Source organism: Sturnus vulgaris, chromosome W (assembly GCF_052056855.1).
Source record: "Sturnus vulgaris isolate bStuVul1 chromosome W, bStuVul1.hap1, whole genome shotgun sequence".
In the NCBI taxonomy this organism is placed as follows: Eukaryota; Metazoa; Chordata; class Aves; order Passeriformes; family Sturnidae; genus Sturnus; species Sturnus vulgaris.
Genome location: NC_142282.1, coordinates 72,467,824 through 72,485,937, shown reverse-complemented (window position 1 = coordinate 72,485,937; position 18,114 = coordinate 72,467,824). Strand labels below are relative to the sequence as shown.

The following is an 18,114-nucleotide window of genomic DNA, read 5'->3' as shown; positions in this document are numbered from 1 at the left end:
ATAGTGTCATTTCCGGGGAAGCTCGTAATGACCTCAAGCAACAGGAACATCCGGTTCAGGGTTGGGGAGGTTCAGTCAGTATTGTGTAGTTTAGGGTGAGGATGGCGTTGTGGTTTTCCTCCCTTCAGGGTCTTGGTTCGGTTGAGGAAGATGAGGAACGGAAATTCACTCTTACATCTATTCAGAGCCTGTCGGAATGGCAGGTACGTTTCTCCCCGTAGCATTTGTCATGCTGTTTTCTTGTTCTGCTGAGTTTGTATGGGAATTCATGAGCTCCTTCCTTCCTCCGGCAGGGGGGCTTCAGCCGCATGTACCAGGGGCATGGATTTCCGTTGCTAGACCAAACCTTGTGTGGAAGCACACGTGACTCCCACCGCTGGGGCATTCTACATTGCCAGAGCCTGCAACTGCAGGGTTTGACCTGTTTTCAGCGCTCCGGGTTGTTGGAGAAAGGGCTTTTGACTATCAGTTTGCAGAATCAATTTACAAAGAAACGAATCTGTTAGGGGTGCTGCCCGATGCCCCAAACAGAACACAAACTAACAGAGTGTCAGTTTATGCGGTGCTTTATTCAGGGCCCGGGGAACCTGCGGACTAGCGTCCAAAGTCAGGGTCCCACAGTTCCCTTTTTCGTCAAGTTTTTTATACCTTTTTACAAAGTAGTCCACGTGCAGAGGTACACATTCTTCAAGACAATACAGATACATAAATCTTGTAGATATCATTCCTAAAAGTTATAAATTTTGCATGCTTGTCTATTCAAAACTATAGGCTACCCCCCCTTTAATTCCCCCTTGCATGTTTTCCCATCACCAGAACCCTTTATTTATTATTATACTTTAGCCTTATCCTGAAAGTTTCTAGATGTTCTTATATGCTCCACTAAATTCTTTAATTATCTTTAATTATTGTTTCCACAGTCCCCAGCTCATTCCCAGGGCTGGTTCCCAGGGCCTGTTCGAGAACTGCAGTTTTCTAAGCCTTAGCATGACTACTACTATATCTACATTAGTCCTTTTTCTCATTATTTCGGTATCAACTCCCCCCTTTTGAGCATTCTTCAGATTTTCTGCAAGGATGCTCAATTCTTCAAGTTATGGTTTCTAAGTAGGATGGTGAGTCTTCTTTTCGAGTTGGCAGAATTACTTCTTTCCGGGTCAGTGCTCTCATAACACGTCGAGTATGAGTTCCTTCTCTGGCAATCATTCCTAAAAGACATCTGTACATAATCATGCATACTACAATAATCAATACAATCATTATTACATATTGTACAATTGATGATATCCAACCAGAGACTTGGATTCCTAGGGAGCTAAACAGTGCTCCTACCCAGTTATGTTCAGCTTCCTCCTGGACTTCATGCACTTTTGTTTCAATTTGTTCTAATTGACTTATGTCTTTTTCTACTTCTTCTGTGACATTTGGGATATGTACGCAGCAATGGTCAACCTTTCCTTGGAGGTACCCACAGACTCCATGTTCTTTTAATAAAAGCAAATCTAATGCCATTCTATTTTGAATTGTCATTCTTGTTGTTGCCTGCAACTGTAAGTTTAGATCCCTAAATCCTTTCTTTGTAACTGCGGCTAGCCTCTCAGTTTGTCCTACTAATTTGTACAGCATCTCCCGGTTTCTATATGTAGAAATTGGTGCAAACAAGGACTCCAATACCCATCCAAATTTAACTCCTGATGAGGGTTCATGCCATTCATCTTCATTTCCCAATCCTAGTTCTTCTGCCACTTCATTTGCTTCTCTCTTTGTTCGTGACTGCATCTCTTTCTGCGTTAATTTAGACTGTTTCCAAAAAGGGCAAAGTGTAGGGACTCCTAAAGTAATCTGTGTGACCGGGCCATTAATAGGCATATGAGTAGTCCACTGTCCGTGCCCCATTACCCACACTGAATGCCCTGGACTCCTGATGGTAGTCGTCTGACAATCTTTCCATGCCCCTTTTATTTCACCTGTTATTGTATGATTATACCTTTGACATTCACAGCCCCATTTTAATAGTATCTGTACTGGCACTAAACCAATTTGGGATTCAGGGGTATCACAGGTGATGATTTTGCTACAATTCCAGCTAGGTGTGAGGGTCACTCGATCCCGTCTTACTGTTTCAGTTCCTAACACTCCTAGATGTCCTTGCTCTCTCTGGCCTGACCATTCGACACACCAATGTACTGGTCCTATGTAACTGTAAGGTTCTAACAAACTAGGACCCCAAATCGTTTTCCAATGTTCCCATTCTTCCTTCCCTTCTTGACATACTATCTCATAAGAAAATTCTGTGACTGGTTTTTGTCTTTTTTGTCTTATGTCATAAGTACACCATCCTACATTCTTGAACCGTCCAATTCTTGTAAAAACTGGATTTAGTAATTTTAGGCACTCACTCTTTTGTCCCGGTCTTGACCATTTCCCTCGAACTGTATAGGTTTCCTCTATCATCTTAGTATGATTCCGTACTTCTTTATTACATCTTTTTGTCCCATTTATAGTTACTGGAGGCATTTCCCCAACGGGAATGATGCCCCATGGTATTGGATCTCCCGCAGCTTTAGGTAAAGGTAAACATGCAGTGATGGACGTAGTATTTTGTACTTGTCCAAAATCCCTAACTAATCCCACTATTAAATTTTCTTGTCCCAATTCTTGTTGTGTTTTTCCAGCTTCTGTCACCTGCCATGTTCTCCCATTCTCTTTTAGAATACCTACATTTATGTTCCCATAATCAAAACTTTCTCTAATCCGCACAATGCATGAGAATTGTCCTACCTGATCAGCTTGCATATGAGATATTGTCAATGTGGTGTTACCTCTTTGCTGTTCCATATCCCAAAGTGTCACAATTCCTTCTGTAAATACCTCGTCTGTGGTGATTTGTCTCCAGGCTGCATGTACTTCTTTTAATCCAGTTCTCTGGTTGTCAGAAAACAAACAGGTTAAATTTACTCCCGCACCCTCAGGCACCATTACATCTGGCTCCAGAACTGTAATTTTAACAAACGCTTCTCCCACCTGCATTATACAGACTAATGTTAAAAGAACTAAGGCCTTGCCCTGAACACCAGCTTTGTTGCTGACAAAGGCTGTACTTCCCATCTTGACGGGACCTTCTTGATTCGAGTGTAGTGAATCCAGTTTTCGATCCCTTGGACTTTCACTGCCGTGTAGGTAGTCATGATCACCTGGTGAGGACCGTCCCATACTTCTTTCAAGGGTTCCGTATTCCAGTTTTTCACATATACTTGATCTCCTGGCTGTATGTCATGGACAGGATTCTCCAAGGGCAGAGGCCGGTTCCACTGCAATGCTCCTCGCAGCGCTGTAAGGACTTTATTTAAAGACAAAATGTAACTCAACAATACTTGATCTCCTACTAAGTGAGGGTCCCCTTTGTAGGTTGTAGCATGATATGGTTTGCCATACAAAATTTCGTATGGACTTACTCCTATCCTTTCTCTGGGTTTAATCCTGATTCTTAGCAAGGCTAGAGGTAGTGCCTGAGGCCACTGTATCTTCGCTTCCTGACAAATTTTCTTAATCTGCCCTTTTAATGTCTGATTCATCCGTTCCACTTGGCCACTAGATTGTGGTCTCCAGGGCGTATGGAGATTCCAAACTATCCCTAACACTCTGGCTACCTCTTGGACTACTCTAGCTACAAAGTGAGGTCCTCTATCTGAGGACATTCCTAATGGGATTCCAAATCTAGGGATGATTTCCCGTAGTAAAGTTTTAATTACTTCCTTTGCTTGGTTAGTCCTGCATGGGAAGGCTTCTGGCCACCCTGAAAAGGTACACACATACACCAGTAAATAACGGTACCCTTGTGCTTTTGGTAGCTCTGAGAAATCTATTTGCCAATAGTCTCCTGGTTGCGGCCCCACTTGTAACTTTCCTAATTGTATCTGCCTTCGTGTCACTGGGTTATTTTTAATACAGACTGGACACATGGCGTTAATCCGTTTTGCCATTGTTAACATCCGATTGGAAATTATCTCACGTTTTAAAAACTGTACCAATGCGTCTGCTCCCCAATGGCACTTGTTATGTTCGATTTCTAAAATTGTTTTCATTACTTTTGTTGGCAATACAACCTGACCTTCAGCTGTGACATACCATCCTTTTTCATTCTTCTGGGCCTGAACAAATTGAGCAAGCTTCTCATCTTCATGTGTATACCATGGTTTCTGCTCAAGAAAAGAAGTGGCAGGGTTAATTCGCACTGGCAATAAAGCTAATTGTGTCCATACCTCTCGAGCAACCTGTTTGGCAACTCTGTCAGCCAGCTGGTTTCCTTGGAACGCTTTTCCCTCTTCCTTTTGATGTCCTTTTACATGCATCACTGCTACTGCCTGAGGTTTATGCACTGCTTCCAATAGTGCTAATATTTGTTCTTTGTGCTTAATTTCTGATCCTTGAGAATTCAACAGTCGTCTTTCTTTCCACAGTGCTCCATGTACATGTATTACTCCAAAGGCATATTTTGAATCGGTCCAAATGTTTACTCTTTTCCCCTGACTCAATTCTAAGGCTCTTACCAGAGCTTGTATCTCGGCTTTCTGGGCTGAAGTTCCCGGGGTTAAAGCTCGAGCTTCTATTATTTGTGTCAAAGTCACTACTGCGTATCCCGCATACCTGATTCCGTTTTCCACAAAGCTGGATCCATCTGTAAACAGTTCCCATTCCGGATTTTCCAAAGGCTCATCTTTCAGGTCCTTCCGGCTGGCATATACCTGTTCAATGATTTCTACGCAATCATGTGTCAATTCGCCTCCTTCTTCCTGGCTGCTGCTCCTAAGAAATTCTGCTGGATTAAGATGATTGGTTATTTTTAATTCAATGTCATCCTGTTCTCGGAGGAGTGCCTGATATTGTAACATGCGACTCGACGAGAGCCAATGCCCCCCTTTTTGTTCCAAAACTGCAATGACCATATGGGGAACAAATACTTCCATCCTTTTTCCCAAAGTCAATTTTCTGGCTTCTCGAATTAGGAGCACTGTTGCTGCCACAGCCCTAAGACAACTGGGCCATCCGGCACTTACAGAGTCTAGCTGCTTTGAGAAGTACCCCACCGGGCGTTTCCATGAGCCCAATTTTTGGGTGAGAACCCCTATTGCCAGTCTCTGTCTTTCATTTACGTATAGTTGAAAAGGTTTTGTGAGATCTGGCAATCCTAGTGCTGGGGCTTCCTTTAAAGCTTGTTTCAGACTCTGAAATGCCTTTTCTTGTGTTTGTCCCCACTGAAACACAGGGCTTTTGGCTGCTTCATACAAGGGTTTTGCTTTCAGTCCAAATTCCGGAATCCACAAGCGGCACCACCCTATCATGCCCAAAAAGGATCTTAACTCTTGTGGATTTCGTGGTGTGGGTATGGTGCAAATTGCTTGTACTCGATTGATTCCTAACTTTCGCACCCCTTGTGAAATTTCGCAGCCTAAGTAAATCACTTGGGTTCTTACCAGCTGAGCTTTTTCTCTCGATACTCGGTATCCAGCTTGTCCCAGCATATTAAGTAATTCAATGGTGAGTCTAAGGCAAACATCCTTTTCTGCGGAGGCTATAAAGATATCATCAACATATTGTAGGAGAACATATAAAAAAGGTGATTCTTTTACCTGAGTCATCTTCCATTCTTCTAACTCTCGAGCCAATTGATTTCCAAAAATAGTTGGTGAGTTTTTGAATCCTTGTGGTAGACGCGTCCAGGTGAGCTGCTTCTTGCGTCCCGTGTCTGGGTTCTCCCACTCAAAAGCAAAGTATTTCCTACTTTCAAGTGCCAAGGGGATACAGAAAAATGCATCTTTCAAATCAATCACTGTGAACCACTTAAACTTTTCCGACACAGCTGTCAACAATGTATACGGATTAGCTACTACTGGGTGTATATCTTTAGTGATATTATTAATTGCTCTTAAATCTTGAACTAATCTATACTTACCATTTGGCTTTCTAACTGGGAATATCGGAGTATTGAATTCTGACTCACATTCCTGTAAAATTCCTAAGCTAAGAAATTGTTCAATCATAGGTGCTATTCCTATTCGTGCTTCCAATTTCAAAGGATATTGTTTTACCCTTACTGGGGAGGCTCCTTCTTTTAGTTCTATTACAACCGGTTGTGCCGCTTTTGATTTTCCAGGTACTCCTGTTTCCCATACCCATGGTACTACAGCTTGCTCTATTTCTTGTGGTATTTCTACTGCTTCTACTTCTTTCACTACAAACAGCTTAGCAATATTCTCCTCGGGAAATTCCAATCTTACTCTACCTTTTTCAAATATTATCTTTGCTTCTAACATTGACAATAAATCCCTCCCAAATAGTGATTCTGGGCTATTTGGCATATATAAAAATCGATGGTCAAATTCCTTCCCCCCAAATTTTATATCTAATGGCCGCAAAAATGTTCGTTCCTCAACTTGTCCCGTAACTCCCACTACTTGAATAGTAGAATCACTCAAAGGTCCTATCTTAGTGTTGACAGCTGAAAATGATGCCCCAGTATCTACTCTAAATTCTAACGGTTCCCCATCTACTTCCATTATTACCTTTAAATCCTGGTCTAGTCAGCTCTGATTCTGGTAATTCCCCATCATAAAGGCCTGGGCGGCACCTTGTGGATTTCCCGGGAAAGCACCTGTATTATTCATCAGTCCCTGATTTCCATCCCCACTGGCTATAATTCCTCCCCCAAAACCCATTCCTTGGTTGAGAGGACACTCATTTTTCCAATGTCCTCTATTTTTACATAGAGCACATTGATCTATCCCCAGCTGCATTCTTCCTCTTCCCATATTCAATTGTCCCATGAGTCCTCCCGCCCCCATTGGCATTTCCGCCTTTGCTATTCCTCTACCCCTTCCTCGTCCACGTCCACGACTCCCTCCTCTCATATTATTTCCAGCCACTTGCTGTAACACCGCTAACATAGTAGCCTGTTGTTTCCTGGCCGTTTCTTTTTCCCTGTTATTATATACCTTCCACGCAACTTCCAATAGTTTATCTAAATTCCGAGTATCTTCTCCCTCCAATTTTTGTAATTTCTTTCTAATATCTTCCTGGGACTGCCCCATAAAAATTAATGCTAGCTGTAATTTTCCCGATTCTCCCTCAACTTCTAAATTAGTGTATCTACGAGCTGTCTCCTTAAGCCGCTCTAAAAAGGTTGATGGAGACTCATTCTTTTCCTGTCTGACCGAATATAACTTAGACCAATTCAAAGTTTTTGGTATTCCATTCCGTATTCCTTCTGTTAACAAATCCTGATAAGCTTTAAGTCTCCGAGACCCGCCCGTCGAGTTGGGATCCCACTCCGGATCTTCCCTAGGCACTAAGTCATTTACTGTACCATCCGCAAGCCGCAACCTAATCATTTCCCGTGCTTTCTCTGTCATGGCTTTAAACACCATTTCCTTTTCAGTAGAATCCATTATTGTGTCTAACAGAACTTGTAAATCATTCCAATCTGGGTTCTGAGTCTTAATTACCATTTTTACCACCCGCGCAGTTCGTTCAGGATCCTCCCGATACGCCCCCGCTGATTGTTTCCAAATTAGCAAATCATTCGGAGAAAAGGAAACTTTCACTATGACCCGTTCCCCCTGCGGCCCGACTGCTTCACGCAGCGGAACCATTAAATGAGCACCTCCTCCCTTTTTCTTCCTTTCTACCTCCCACCTCCCTCTCCGAGTTCTTTCACATAAGGGGGTTCGTGGTATATCTGTGGTTCCTATTTTTGTTTCTTTATCCTCCCTTTCTGCCTCTAACATACTTTCTCCACGTTCTTCCATCGGAGGAGCACTAGGGGCTATCAGCAAAGAAACATCCTCTTCAGGTTCCAAAAACTTAACTGAGCATTCCTTCTCTTTCTGCCACCCCTTACATCCTTCACAATTCAGGTTTAATGTTTTCAAAACCATGATCCCACACTCCTTTTGCCACTCTGGTTTATCTTTCAAATAATAAAAGAGGTCTAGGTACGGTATTTCATCCCATTTTTCATTACTTTGCAGGAAATGCATCAAAGGTGTAATAATGTCAGGATTCAGTGTACCGTTCCTAGGCCATTGCATACCATCGGGTTCATATAAAGGCCATACATGATTACAGAAATCAATCAATTTCCTTTTACTTAATTCTTGACCAAAGTTCCCCACATTCCAGTGTTGTAATAAACAGCCCAATGGTGAATCGTCCGGGATTTCCATCCCGGAACTTGCTAGAGTCTTAAACGTTTTTAAAGGCATCATTACACTTTTTTCTTTTTTTTTTTTTTTTTTTTTTTTTTTTTTAACACAATACACACCACACACAACACTCACACCCTTTCCAATACACACCACACACAACACTCACACCCTTTACACTCACACCCTTTCCACAATTCTTGCCTTTCTCGTCTCTGCGAGTGGCAAGTGCTGAACCTGCGCAGTCACTGCTGCGTCTGACGGTCAGCGCCTAGGCTTTTCCACAACCTTAAAGACGTCTGTGACCCCCGTGCGGAAACGCCGTTCCGACTTAATCGGCAGGCCCCCTTTTCCCTTGATAAAAGGAATAAAGCACCTTCGGGCTTACCTCCTGGTCGTCCGTCAGGCGCGGGGTCGGGCACGGGTTGATGTCCTCCCCAGAAATCACCTGGTGCCGGCGTGGAGTGGATCAGCTCGCGAACCGCCCCTGCCGCCTCCGGAGTCCCATCTGGGTCGCCAGAAAACTGCTGCCCGATGCCCCAAACAGAACACAAACTAACAGAGTGTCAGTTTATGCGGTGCTTTATTCAGGGCCCGGGGAACCTGCAGACTAGCGTCCAAAGTCAGGGTCCCACAGTTCCCTTTTTCGTCAAGTTTTTTATACCTTTTTACAAAGTAGTCCACGTGCAGAGGTACACATTCTTCAAGACAATACAGATACATAAATCTTGTAGATATCATTCCTAAAAGTTATAAATTTTGCATGCTTGTCTATTCAAAACTATAGGCTACCCCCCCTTTAATTCCCCCTTGCATGTTTTCCCATCACCAGAACCCTTTATTTATTATTATACTTTAGCCTTATCCTGAAAGTTTCTAGATGTTCTTATATGCTCCACTAAATTCTTTAATTATCTTTAATTATTGTTTCCACAGTCCCCAGCTCATTCCCAGGGCTGGTTCCCAGGGCCTGTTCGAGAACTGCAGTTTTCTAAGCCTTAGCATGACTACTACTATATCTACATTAGTCCTTTTTCTCATTATTTCGGTATCAGGGGCACATACATGTGTAGTTTCTTTGCGCTGTGTGGTGTAAAATATAAAATGAAACCGCTGAAGAGATGCAAAGATGTGAGTCTGAGAAGTGATTAAATTTCTTTTTCTTAAATAATCACAAGTCTGGTGCATCGGGAATGTAAACAGGCATGCAGAAGTGCATGCTTATCCTGGATCTATTTAGCTATCCTTAGATGTGTGTAGAGTTGACCCTGGCTGGATGCCAGGCACCCACCAAGCTGCTCTATCACTCCCTCCCCAATTGGATAGGGGAGAGAAAATAGAAGGAAAAGTTCATGAGTTAAGGACCGGGAGGAATCACTCACCAAATACCATCACGGGCAAAACACACTCAGCTTGAGGATATTAATTGAATTTATTACCAATTAAAATCAGAGAAGGATAATGAGAAGTAAAATAAATTTTAAAAACACCTTCCCCTCCCCCTCCTTACCAGCTCTCCCTCCTCCCTCCCAGCGGTGCAGGGAGACAGGGAATGGGGGTTACTGTCAGTTCATCACACACTGTTCCTGCCACTCCTCAGGGAGAAGAGTCCTTTCCCTGCTCCAGTGTGGTGTCCCTTGTCCATTAACTTCTCCAACATGAGTCCATCCCATGGGCAACAGTTCTTCACGAACTGCTCCAAAATGGATCACTCTTCCAACAGGGTGCAGTCCTTCAGGCACAGCCTGCTTCAGCCTGGTTCCCCCACAGAGTCATAAGTCCTACCAGTGTGAGCTTCCCACAGGGTTAGAGCCCTCTTCCAGGCATCAACCTGCTTCAGCGTGGGTCTCCTCCACAGGCTGCAGGTGGATCTTTGCATCCCCATTAACCTCCATGGGCTGCAGGGGAATCAGTTCCGGCACCTGGAGTACCTCCTCCCCCTCCTTCTACACTGACTTTGGTGTCTACAGAGCTGTTACTCTCACATATTCTTACCCCCCTCTTCTCTGGCTGCAATTACATCTGCCCAATAACTTTTTTTCCTTCTTAAATATGTTATCACAGAGACATTACTATCATTCCTTATTGGCTTGGCCTTGGCCAGCAGTGGGAGCTGGCTGGCATTGGCTCTGCTGAAGATGGAGGAAGCTTGTCAGCTTCTCACAAAAGCCATTCTTGTAGCTCCCTCACTGCCAAAACCTTGCCACACAAATCCAACACGTGTCAGAAAGGAATTGTGTAGTAATGCTATGGACGATATTGGAATTTGTCACCAGCCCACTCACAGACAAAACAGTTTCAACTCAGGAAATTTTATTTCATTTAATTTATTGCCACCTGATACAAACTCAATTACTGATTCAGGTACTGATGTGAAAAAACTCCCACAATTAAACAAACAGGGAAACAACTTTTTTGCCCCCTTCCCCAAGTTCAATCAAACATTTCCCTGCTTCCTAGTCTCAATTTCCCCTGTTTTTACTAGGTTATGATCTGGTGACAGGTGGCACAATGGAGATTGAGGTCACTTATGAGGTCAGAGGGAGGGAGAGTAGCCAGGAGAAACGTGGGAGATTTAAACAGCTCTAGGGAGCACAAGCAGCCCAGAGCATAGCGAACAGTGCAGGCAAACGACGTGGTGCATCAGAAGGACGTGGTGCATCAGTTTGTGCTGTAGTTCATGCAGGCAGGGTGCTGAAATGCTGCAGCTCAAGCACTTTCCTCAATTAGTGGTCATTGCCCTTGTTGAGAGCTCAGGTATGGTGTCCACTTGTCAGGGAGCCAAATCATCTATGCTCACCAAAAAAGATGCAGAGCTCCAGACTGAGCTCCCAAAAAAACACACAGTCATCCAGGTTTCAGGCTGTAGAGAATGCCGAAATGTTTACTGGACTGTAGCAGAGATAGCAGTTGCATCAGATGTGACCTGCTCAGCCTGGAAGCTATTATGGGATGATATAGAAAGGTTAAGGAGTGTTAGAAAACTAGCAAGGGAGGTAGACTGGTGGGACCAAGCTCTGAACTCCCGGAGACAGTAGCAGCCACCAGAAATAATTCAAGATCATGGGAATTCTCTATTCATCCCACAGCAAGGAGCAGATACCAGTTGTGAAGAAAGGAATTAATGGAGGGTTGTCCATGCTCAGGGTGGAAAACAAATTCCTTCACCCACCTCACTCCCCCAGGTGCCTCTGCACAATAGGTAGGAGGCTTTGTATGTGGAAGGGCAGCCAAAAGACGAAGAGGATGTAGGTCCGGTTACACGAGAGGTATCACCACAATCAGAAAGATCAGCTCTCTGTATTACAACCACTTCCAAGAGGAAGAAAAGATTAATTACAGTTTTAGGCAATTCCCTTCTAAGGGGACTGGAAGGCCCAATATGCCGATCAGGCCCAACCCATAGGGAGATCTGTTGCCTCCCATGGGCTTGGGTTAAGGACATCACCAGGAAACTTCCAAGCCTGGTGTGGCCTTGGACTATTACCCATTACTGATCTTCCATGCAGGAGGTGATGAAGTGGCAACACATAGTCCAAGGATGATCAAAAAGGACTTCAGGGCCTTGGGACAGTCGGTAAGGGAATCTGGGACACAAATTTTATTCTCTATACTTCTAGTTGATGGCAGCAACATTTGAAGAAACAGACAGTCTATTAACACGTGGCTCCACGACTGATGTCACTACCATAATTTTGACAATGAAATGCCCTACACAGCACCAGGCATGTTGGCATCAGATGGGACTCAACTTTCTCAGTGAGGGAGAAGAGTCTTTGCCCAGCAACTAGTGGGGCTCATTGGTAGGGCTTTAAACTAGATATGATGGGAGAGAGGGACAATATCAGGCTTGTCCTTGGCAAACTGTTGGATGAGAGGCAAAGGTTAGAGGGGCAGAGTGCAAGTGAAGGTCCTCTGCTTCTGGCTCTGACATGTCCTGGCCACACTGGAACACACTTGCAGTCTTACAGAAACGAGCCAAAGACTCCTGAGGTAATACAAGCCAACAGGGACACACCAATGCACATAGGCTAGGCAACAAACAGAAGTTGGAAGCAACTGTGCTGCTAGAAAGGTGTGACCTTGTTGCTATTACTGAAGCTTGGTGGGATGAATACCATGACTGGAGTGCAACTATCCATGGCTACAGGCTGTTCAGAAGGGACAGGGGAGGGAGGAGAGGTGGAGGGGTTGCCCTCTACATCAGGAGGTGGATTGAGTGTGAAAAGTTGTCTCTGAAGAACAGCCACGAGCAGGTTGAAAGCTTATGGGTAAGATTCAGAGACTGAGGAAAGAAAGGAAACCTTATAGTTAGGCTGCCTGATCAAGGGGAGCCTATTGATGAAGCCTTCCTGCTCCAGCTACAGGAAGCATTACATTCACAGTCTCTCATACTGCTGAGGGACTTCAACCACCCTATCTGCTGGGAAAGTAGCACAACAAGCTATAGACAATCCAGGAGACTCCTGGAATGCATGGAGGATAACTTCTTGAGCCAGGTAATAGATAGCCCTACCAGAGGGGATGTGTTACTGGATATGTTGGTCACCAAAGCAAGTGAACTAATTGGGGACATCAAGATTGGAGGCAGCCTGGGCTGCAGTGGTCATGCACTGGTGAAGTTTGCAGTCCTGAGGGATGTGGGTCAGGTAAGAAGTAAAGTCAGGCCCCTCAATTTTAGGAAAGCAGACTTTCAGGTCTTATGGGAGATAGTGGGATCCCCTGGGAGACTGCCCTCAGGGTCAAGGGAGGGGAACAGAGCTGGCAGATCTTTAAGGAAGTTTTCCATAGAGTGCAAGAGCTAACAATCCCCAGGATCAAGAGATCAGGCAAGGAGGGCAAGAGACCAGCATGGCTGAGTAGGGACCTGCTGGTCAAACTAAAGGGCAAGAAGCAAATGCACAGGCAGTTTAAGCTAGGATGGGTATCCTGGGAAGAGTATAGAGATGAAGTTTGAGAGTGTAGGGAGGGAGTGAGGAAGGCCAAGGTGAAGCTGGAACTGAACCTGGCAAGGGATGCGAAGATTAACAGGAAGGGCTTCTACAGGTCTGTGAACCAGAAAAGGAAGGTCAAAGGAGGTGTACCCTCCTCAATAAACAGTGCTGGAAAACTGGTAACAACAGATGAGGAAAAGGCTAATGTATTCAACTTTTTTGCCTCAGTCTTCCATGTGGATGGAGAGCAGAATGGGGACACCTGAGGAACCTGAATACACATAAGTCTATGGGACCCAATGAGATGTATCCCAGAGTGAAGTCCCAGGTGACTGGAAAAAGGGAAACATTGTATCCATCTTAAAAAAGGGTAGAAAAGAGGACCCTGGGAACTATCGCCCTGTCAGCCTCACCTCTGTGCCTGGGAAGATCCTGGAACAGACCCTTCTAGAAGCTCTGCTAAGGCACATGAAGGACAGGGAGGTGATTCATGACAGCCAGCACAGCTTCACCAAGGGCAAGTCCTGCCTGACCAACCCAGTGTCCTATGATGTAGTGGCTTACATCAGTGGGCAAGGGAAGGGCTAGAGATGTCATTTATCTGGACTTCTGTAAAGCCTTTGACACGGTCCCCCACAACATCCTTCTCTCTAAATTGGAGAGATGGATTTAATTAGTGGACTGTTAGATGGATAAGAAAGTGGTTGGACAGTACCATCCAGAGGGTAGTGGTCAATGGCTCAGAGTCCCAAAGGAAATCAGTGACAAGTGGTGTCCCTCAGGGGTCCATATTGGGACCAGTGTTATTTAATATCTTCATCAATAACAGACAAAGGGATCAAGTGCACCCTCAGTAAGCTTGTAGATGACACCAAGCTGAGTGGTGCAGTTGACACACCTGAAGGATGGGGCCATCCAGAGTAACTTGGACAAGTTATAGAAGTGGGCCCATGGGAATCTCATGAGGTTTAACAAGACCAAGTGCTGGCGCTGCACCTGGGTCTGGTGCACCACTGCTATCAATCCTGGCTGGGGGATAAACAGATTGAGAGCAGCCCTGCTGAGAAGGGCTTGAGGATGCTGGTGAAGGAGAGGCTGGACATGAATTGTCAATGTGCACTCACAGCCCAGAAAGGCAAATGTGTCCTGAGCTGCATCCAAAGCAGAGTGGGCAGCAGGATGATGGAAGCGATTCTGCCCCTCTGCTCTCATGAGACCCCCACCTGGAGTACTGAATCCAGCTCTGGGGTCCCAGCACAGGAAGGACATGGACCTGTCAGAGTGAGTACAGAGGCCACCAAGAGGATTAGAGGGATGGAGCACCTCTCTTAAACGGAAAGGATGAGAGAATTGGGCTTGTCCAGCCTGGAAAAGAGAAGGCTTGGGGGTGACCTAATTACAGCCTTGCAGTACCTTAAGGAAGACTACAAGAAAGATGGAGAGAGGCTATTTAAAAGAGTATGTAGTGACAGGACAAGGGAGAATGGCTTTACCTGAAAGAGGGCCGATTTAGATTGGATATTAGGAAGAAATTCTTTACTGTGAGGGTGGTGAGGCACTGGCACAGGTTTCTCAAAGAAGCTGTGGATGCCTCATCCCTAGCACTGTTCAAGGCCAGACTGGATGGGGCTCTGAGCAACCTGGTCCATTAGATGTCCCTGTCAACAGCAAGGGGTTGGAACTAGATGATCTTTAATGTCCCTTCCAATCCCAGCCATTCTATGATTCTATGATCTGCATAATGATTCCTTTCTCCAGCTCCTTGCTGCTTTCTCATTTTCTTTCACCACTCCTTGCTTCTTACTCATTTTCCTCTGCTTTAGCATGGGTTCTTCCATGAGTTGCAAGCCATTTGAGAGTGTGCCTTCTTCAGCATGGCTTAAACACAGGTTGCAGTCTCTTCAGGGTGCAGCTGCTCTGGTGAGAAGTTATTCCTTTCAAGATTCCATCTCCAGCTGGTACCTACATTGTCCCCTTTCACTTCTCCTACCAGCTGCCACTCTTTCTTAAATATGCTTGAGCAGAGGAACTAGATGCACCAAGTTTTGGCATTCAATGGATTATTTACATCATCTTCAAAGCTGGCTGGAACAGCTATGACTAGCAGATAGGAGTACATGGCCTCTCCCTGCACATGTCACTCCTGCAGCCCCCCTGCTACCAAACCCCTGTACTTTATGCCCAATACATTGCATCCTTTATCTCCGTGAAAGACATATTTATGAACTGTTTGAACATTGTCTTGGTTTAGGGCAAATTTGGGAGTGTCATCCCAATCTTAATATACATGCATTAAAAACTACCTTTTTTCCTGGATATACACTTATTAAAACCCTATCCCTTGCCCCAAGAACCAGATTACAGATTTTAACATCATACCAATTCAGATTTTGATGATTTTAGCCTCTGTAATTAGCTTTGCAGGGGCAGGTGATGGAATTTCAATTGTTAAAATGTTAGTCCCTTTTGTTTATTCTGCAAGGATAAAATATTTGTGTATACAGACTCCTGTAAACTGGTTCTATTGGGTATGAATGAGTGGTTTGGGCCACTTTAACAATCACTATTAAAGGCATTGGCAAAAAGCAGGTTCTAATATAAATTTGTGAAAGTGTGATTTAACAGTTTGATGGCAAGGTTCACTCTATTACTTTACTACATAAAGTATACATAGGAAAATCGGATTAGAATCAATTCAGAATGATTTAGACAGAGACTGGGGATGCAAAAGGGTAAGGGTTCAAAGGATACAGATACAAAAGAAAAGAGGGCAAAAGGATTTAGCAGCACTTAATCATTCACTAATTTAACATTAAAAAAGTGGTTCAATGTGATTTGCTGCAATTATAACAGTGACTTAATTATAGATTCACAATAACACCATTCATACCATAATCAATTTACACAAATGCACACAGGCAGAGATGTATACATCTGTATCTATGTGTGTAGAGGTACCTATCAAAAATTCTCCCTGAAGTCCAGTGAAATACTCACATCAAATCCATTTATGTTTCTCAACTGACATGGGTTGCACCTCGAGGAGTGGGGGGGAGGAGATATCAGCCTAGGTCTCGTCATCAGCAACAGTCTTTCAAGTATTGCAAACTTGAAGGTTTGCGAGCTCTGAGAGGTATCCCACTCAGAGGGAGGTGCTGACACAGCCCACTGTGGTCCAAGAGAGCTCAAAGGGACTCAGGACTGCTGTTTATAGGGTCACAAGATGCCTGCCTTTAGTCATCCACAAAGTTTCCATCCTCAGGTCAGTAATTACTGCAGTTTCCAAAACATTTGAAAATTGTTCCCAAAACTCCAGCAACGGTGGCACTAGAGTTTCAAAAACTCCAGCAGCAACGGTGCCATTCCACTTGGGCTATGATTCAGGTAGAGAATGTTCTAAGGCTGTCAGGGGATGACTGATTATCCTTTGTTCCCCACCTTGGTTGGGCATCTGATGTTTCTTTTATGGTCAGTGTTGTTCCCACCTTGATCATGCCTGATATGGTCAGGGATGTTTCACCACCCAACTGGTATGGTAAAGGAGCACTTCACCACTCAGCTAGTTTGGTTAAGGCTTGTCAGGAGCTCCTGAGATTGTAAAGCAGGCCTGGTTGGGGGGACCACAGGTGGACACCAAATTGAACATGTTCAGGCAATGTGCCCTTGCTGCAAAGAAAGCTAATGGTATCCTGAGCTGTATTAGACAAAACATTGCCAGCAGGTTGAAGAAGGTGATCCTTCCCTTCTGCTCAGCATTGGTGAGGTCACACCTGTGTCCAGTTCTGGACTCCCCAGTACAAGAGAGACATGGACATACTAGAAAGAGTCCAACAAAGGGTCACAAAGATGTTTATGGCACTGGAGCACCTCACAAATGAGGCTGAGAGAGCTGGGACTATTTTCCCTAGGGAAGAGAAGGCCTTGGAGGGATCTTATGAATGTATGTAAATACCTGAAGGGAAGGTGTAAAGAAGACAGAGCCAGGCTCTTTTCAGTGGTGCCCAGTGACAGGAACAGAAGGCAGTGGGCACAAACAGCAACACAGGAGGTTCCATCTGAACCTCAGGAAACACTTATTTTGCCCAGTGGATTTATGGAATCTCCCTTCTTAGAGATAGTGAAAGCATGAAGACATGGTCCTGGGCAACTGGTTTTAGATCACCCTGTTTGAGCAGGGAGTTTGGACCAGATGACCTGTAGAGATTCCTTCCAACCTCAACCATTCTATGATTCTGAGTCTGTTTTGTCCATAGTAGTAAATGGCAAGCAATCTCCCTGTCTCCACCTGTGATCTTTTTCATCTTATTTTCTCCCCCTCTGTCCTGCTGAGGAAGAAGAGGAGTGATAGAGTGCCTTGGTAGACACCTGGCAGCCAGCCAAGGTCAATCCACTACAACATAGTAAGAGCAAAGATTAACGGCGCTATTGGAAGTATCAATATGTTCATAAATCCAATAGTTGTATAGCTGGTTCTATTATTTGCCTTCCTTTTTGCTACTCTTGTCCCTCCATTTCTCCACTTCAGTGTCTTCCCAAATAAACAACCATCCCTCATTACTTTTTCCCCACTGGTCCCCGTTTTGTTATGTCCGTGCCCAAATTTGGTATTTTGATACTGGTCCCTAGGCACTCTTGGCTTTATATGCTATTTCTGATGTGGTTACTCAGGCACTGTTGTCTTTGCAAAGATCTGCTCCCCAAAAGGTCCCCAATGCTCTGCATCAGGTATCTGTGAAGCCTGGCTGTTTCTCACATCACACCTTCTTAACCACCTGTGCAATTCAGCCATCCCTCATGGTACTGCCTGTAACGTTTGTCAGCTTCTCACACTGTTATGTCCAGCAATTGCTCATGTCACATCCATTAATTTTCCATGTCCCATTGTATTGGGTATGCATGGCCAAGCTTTGGTAGCAGGGGGGCTACAGGGGTGGCTTCTGTGAGAAGCTTTTAGAAGCTTCCCCCATGTCCAATAGACC

General features: G+C 44.5%; 1 protein-coding gene across 1 annotated transcript in view; it reads left to right on the top strand.

The window, feature by feature from the left end:
• The first annotated feature begins 41 nt into the window (after positions 1-41).
• LOC148220411 (hsp90 co-chaperone Cdc37-like 1) overlaps positions 42-18,114 on the top strand; it is a 60,446-nt gene continuing 42,373 nt past the window's right edge. The window contains exon 1 of the mRNA XM_088155686.1: positions 42-203. Within this exon, the coding sequence (XP_088011812.1) occupies positions 102-203 (102 nt within the window). The 5' untranslated portion in view covers positions 42-101. The remainder of the gene's footprint in view (positions 204-18,114) is intronic.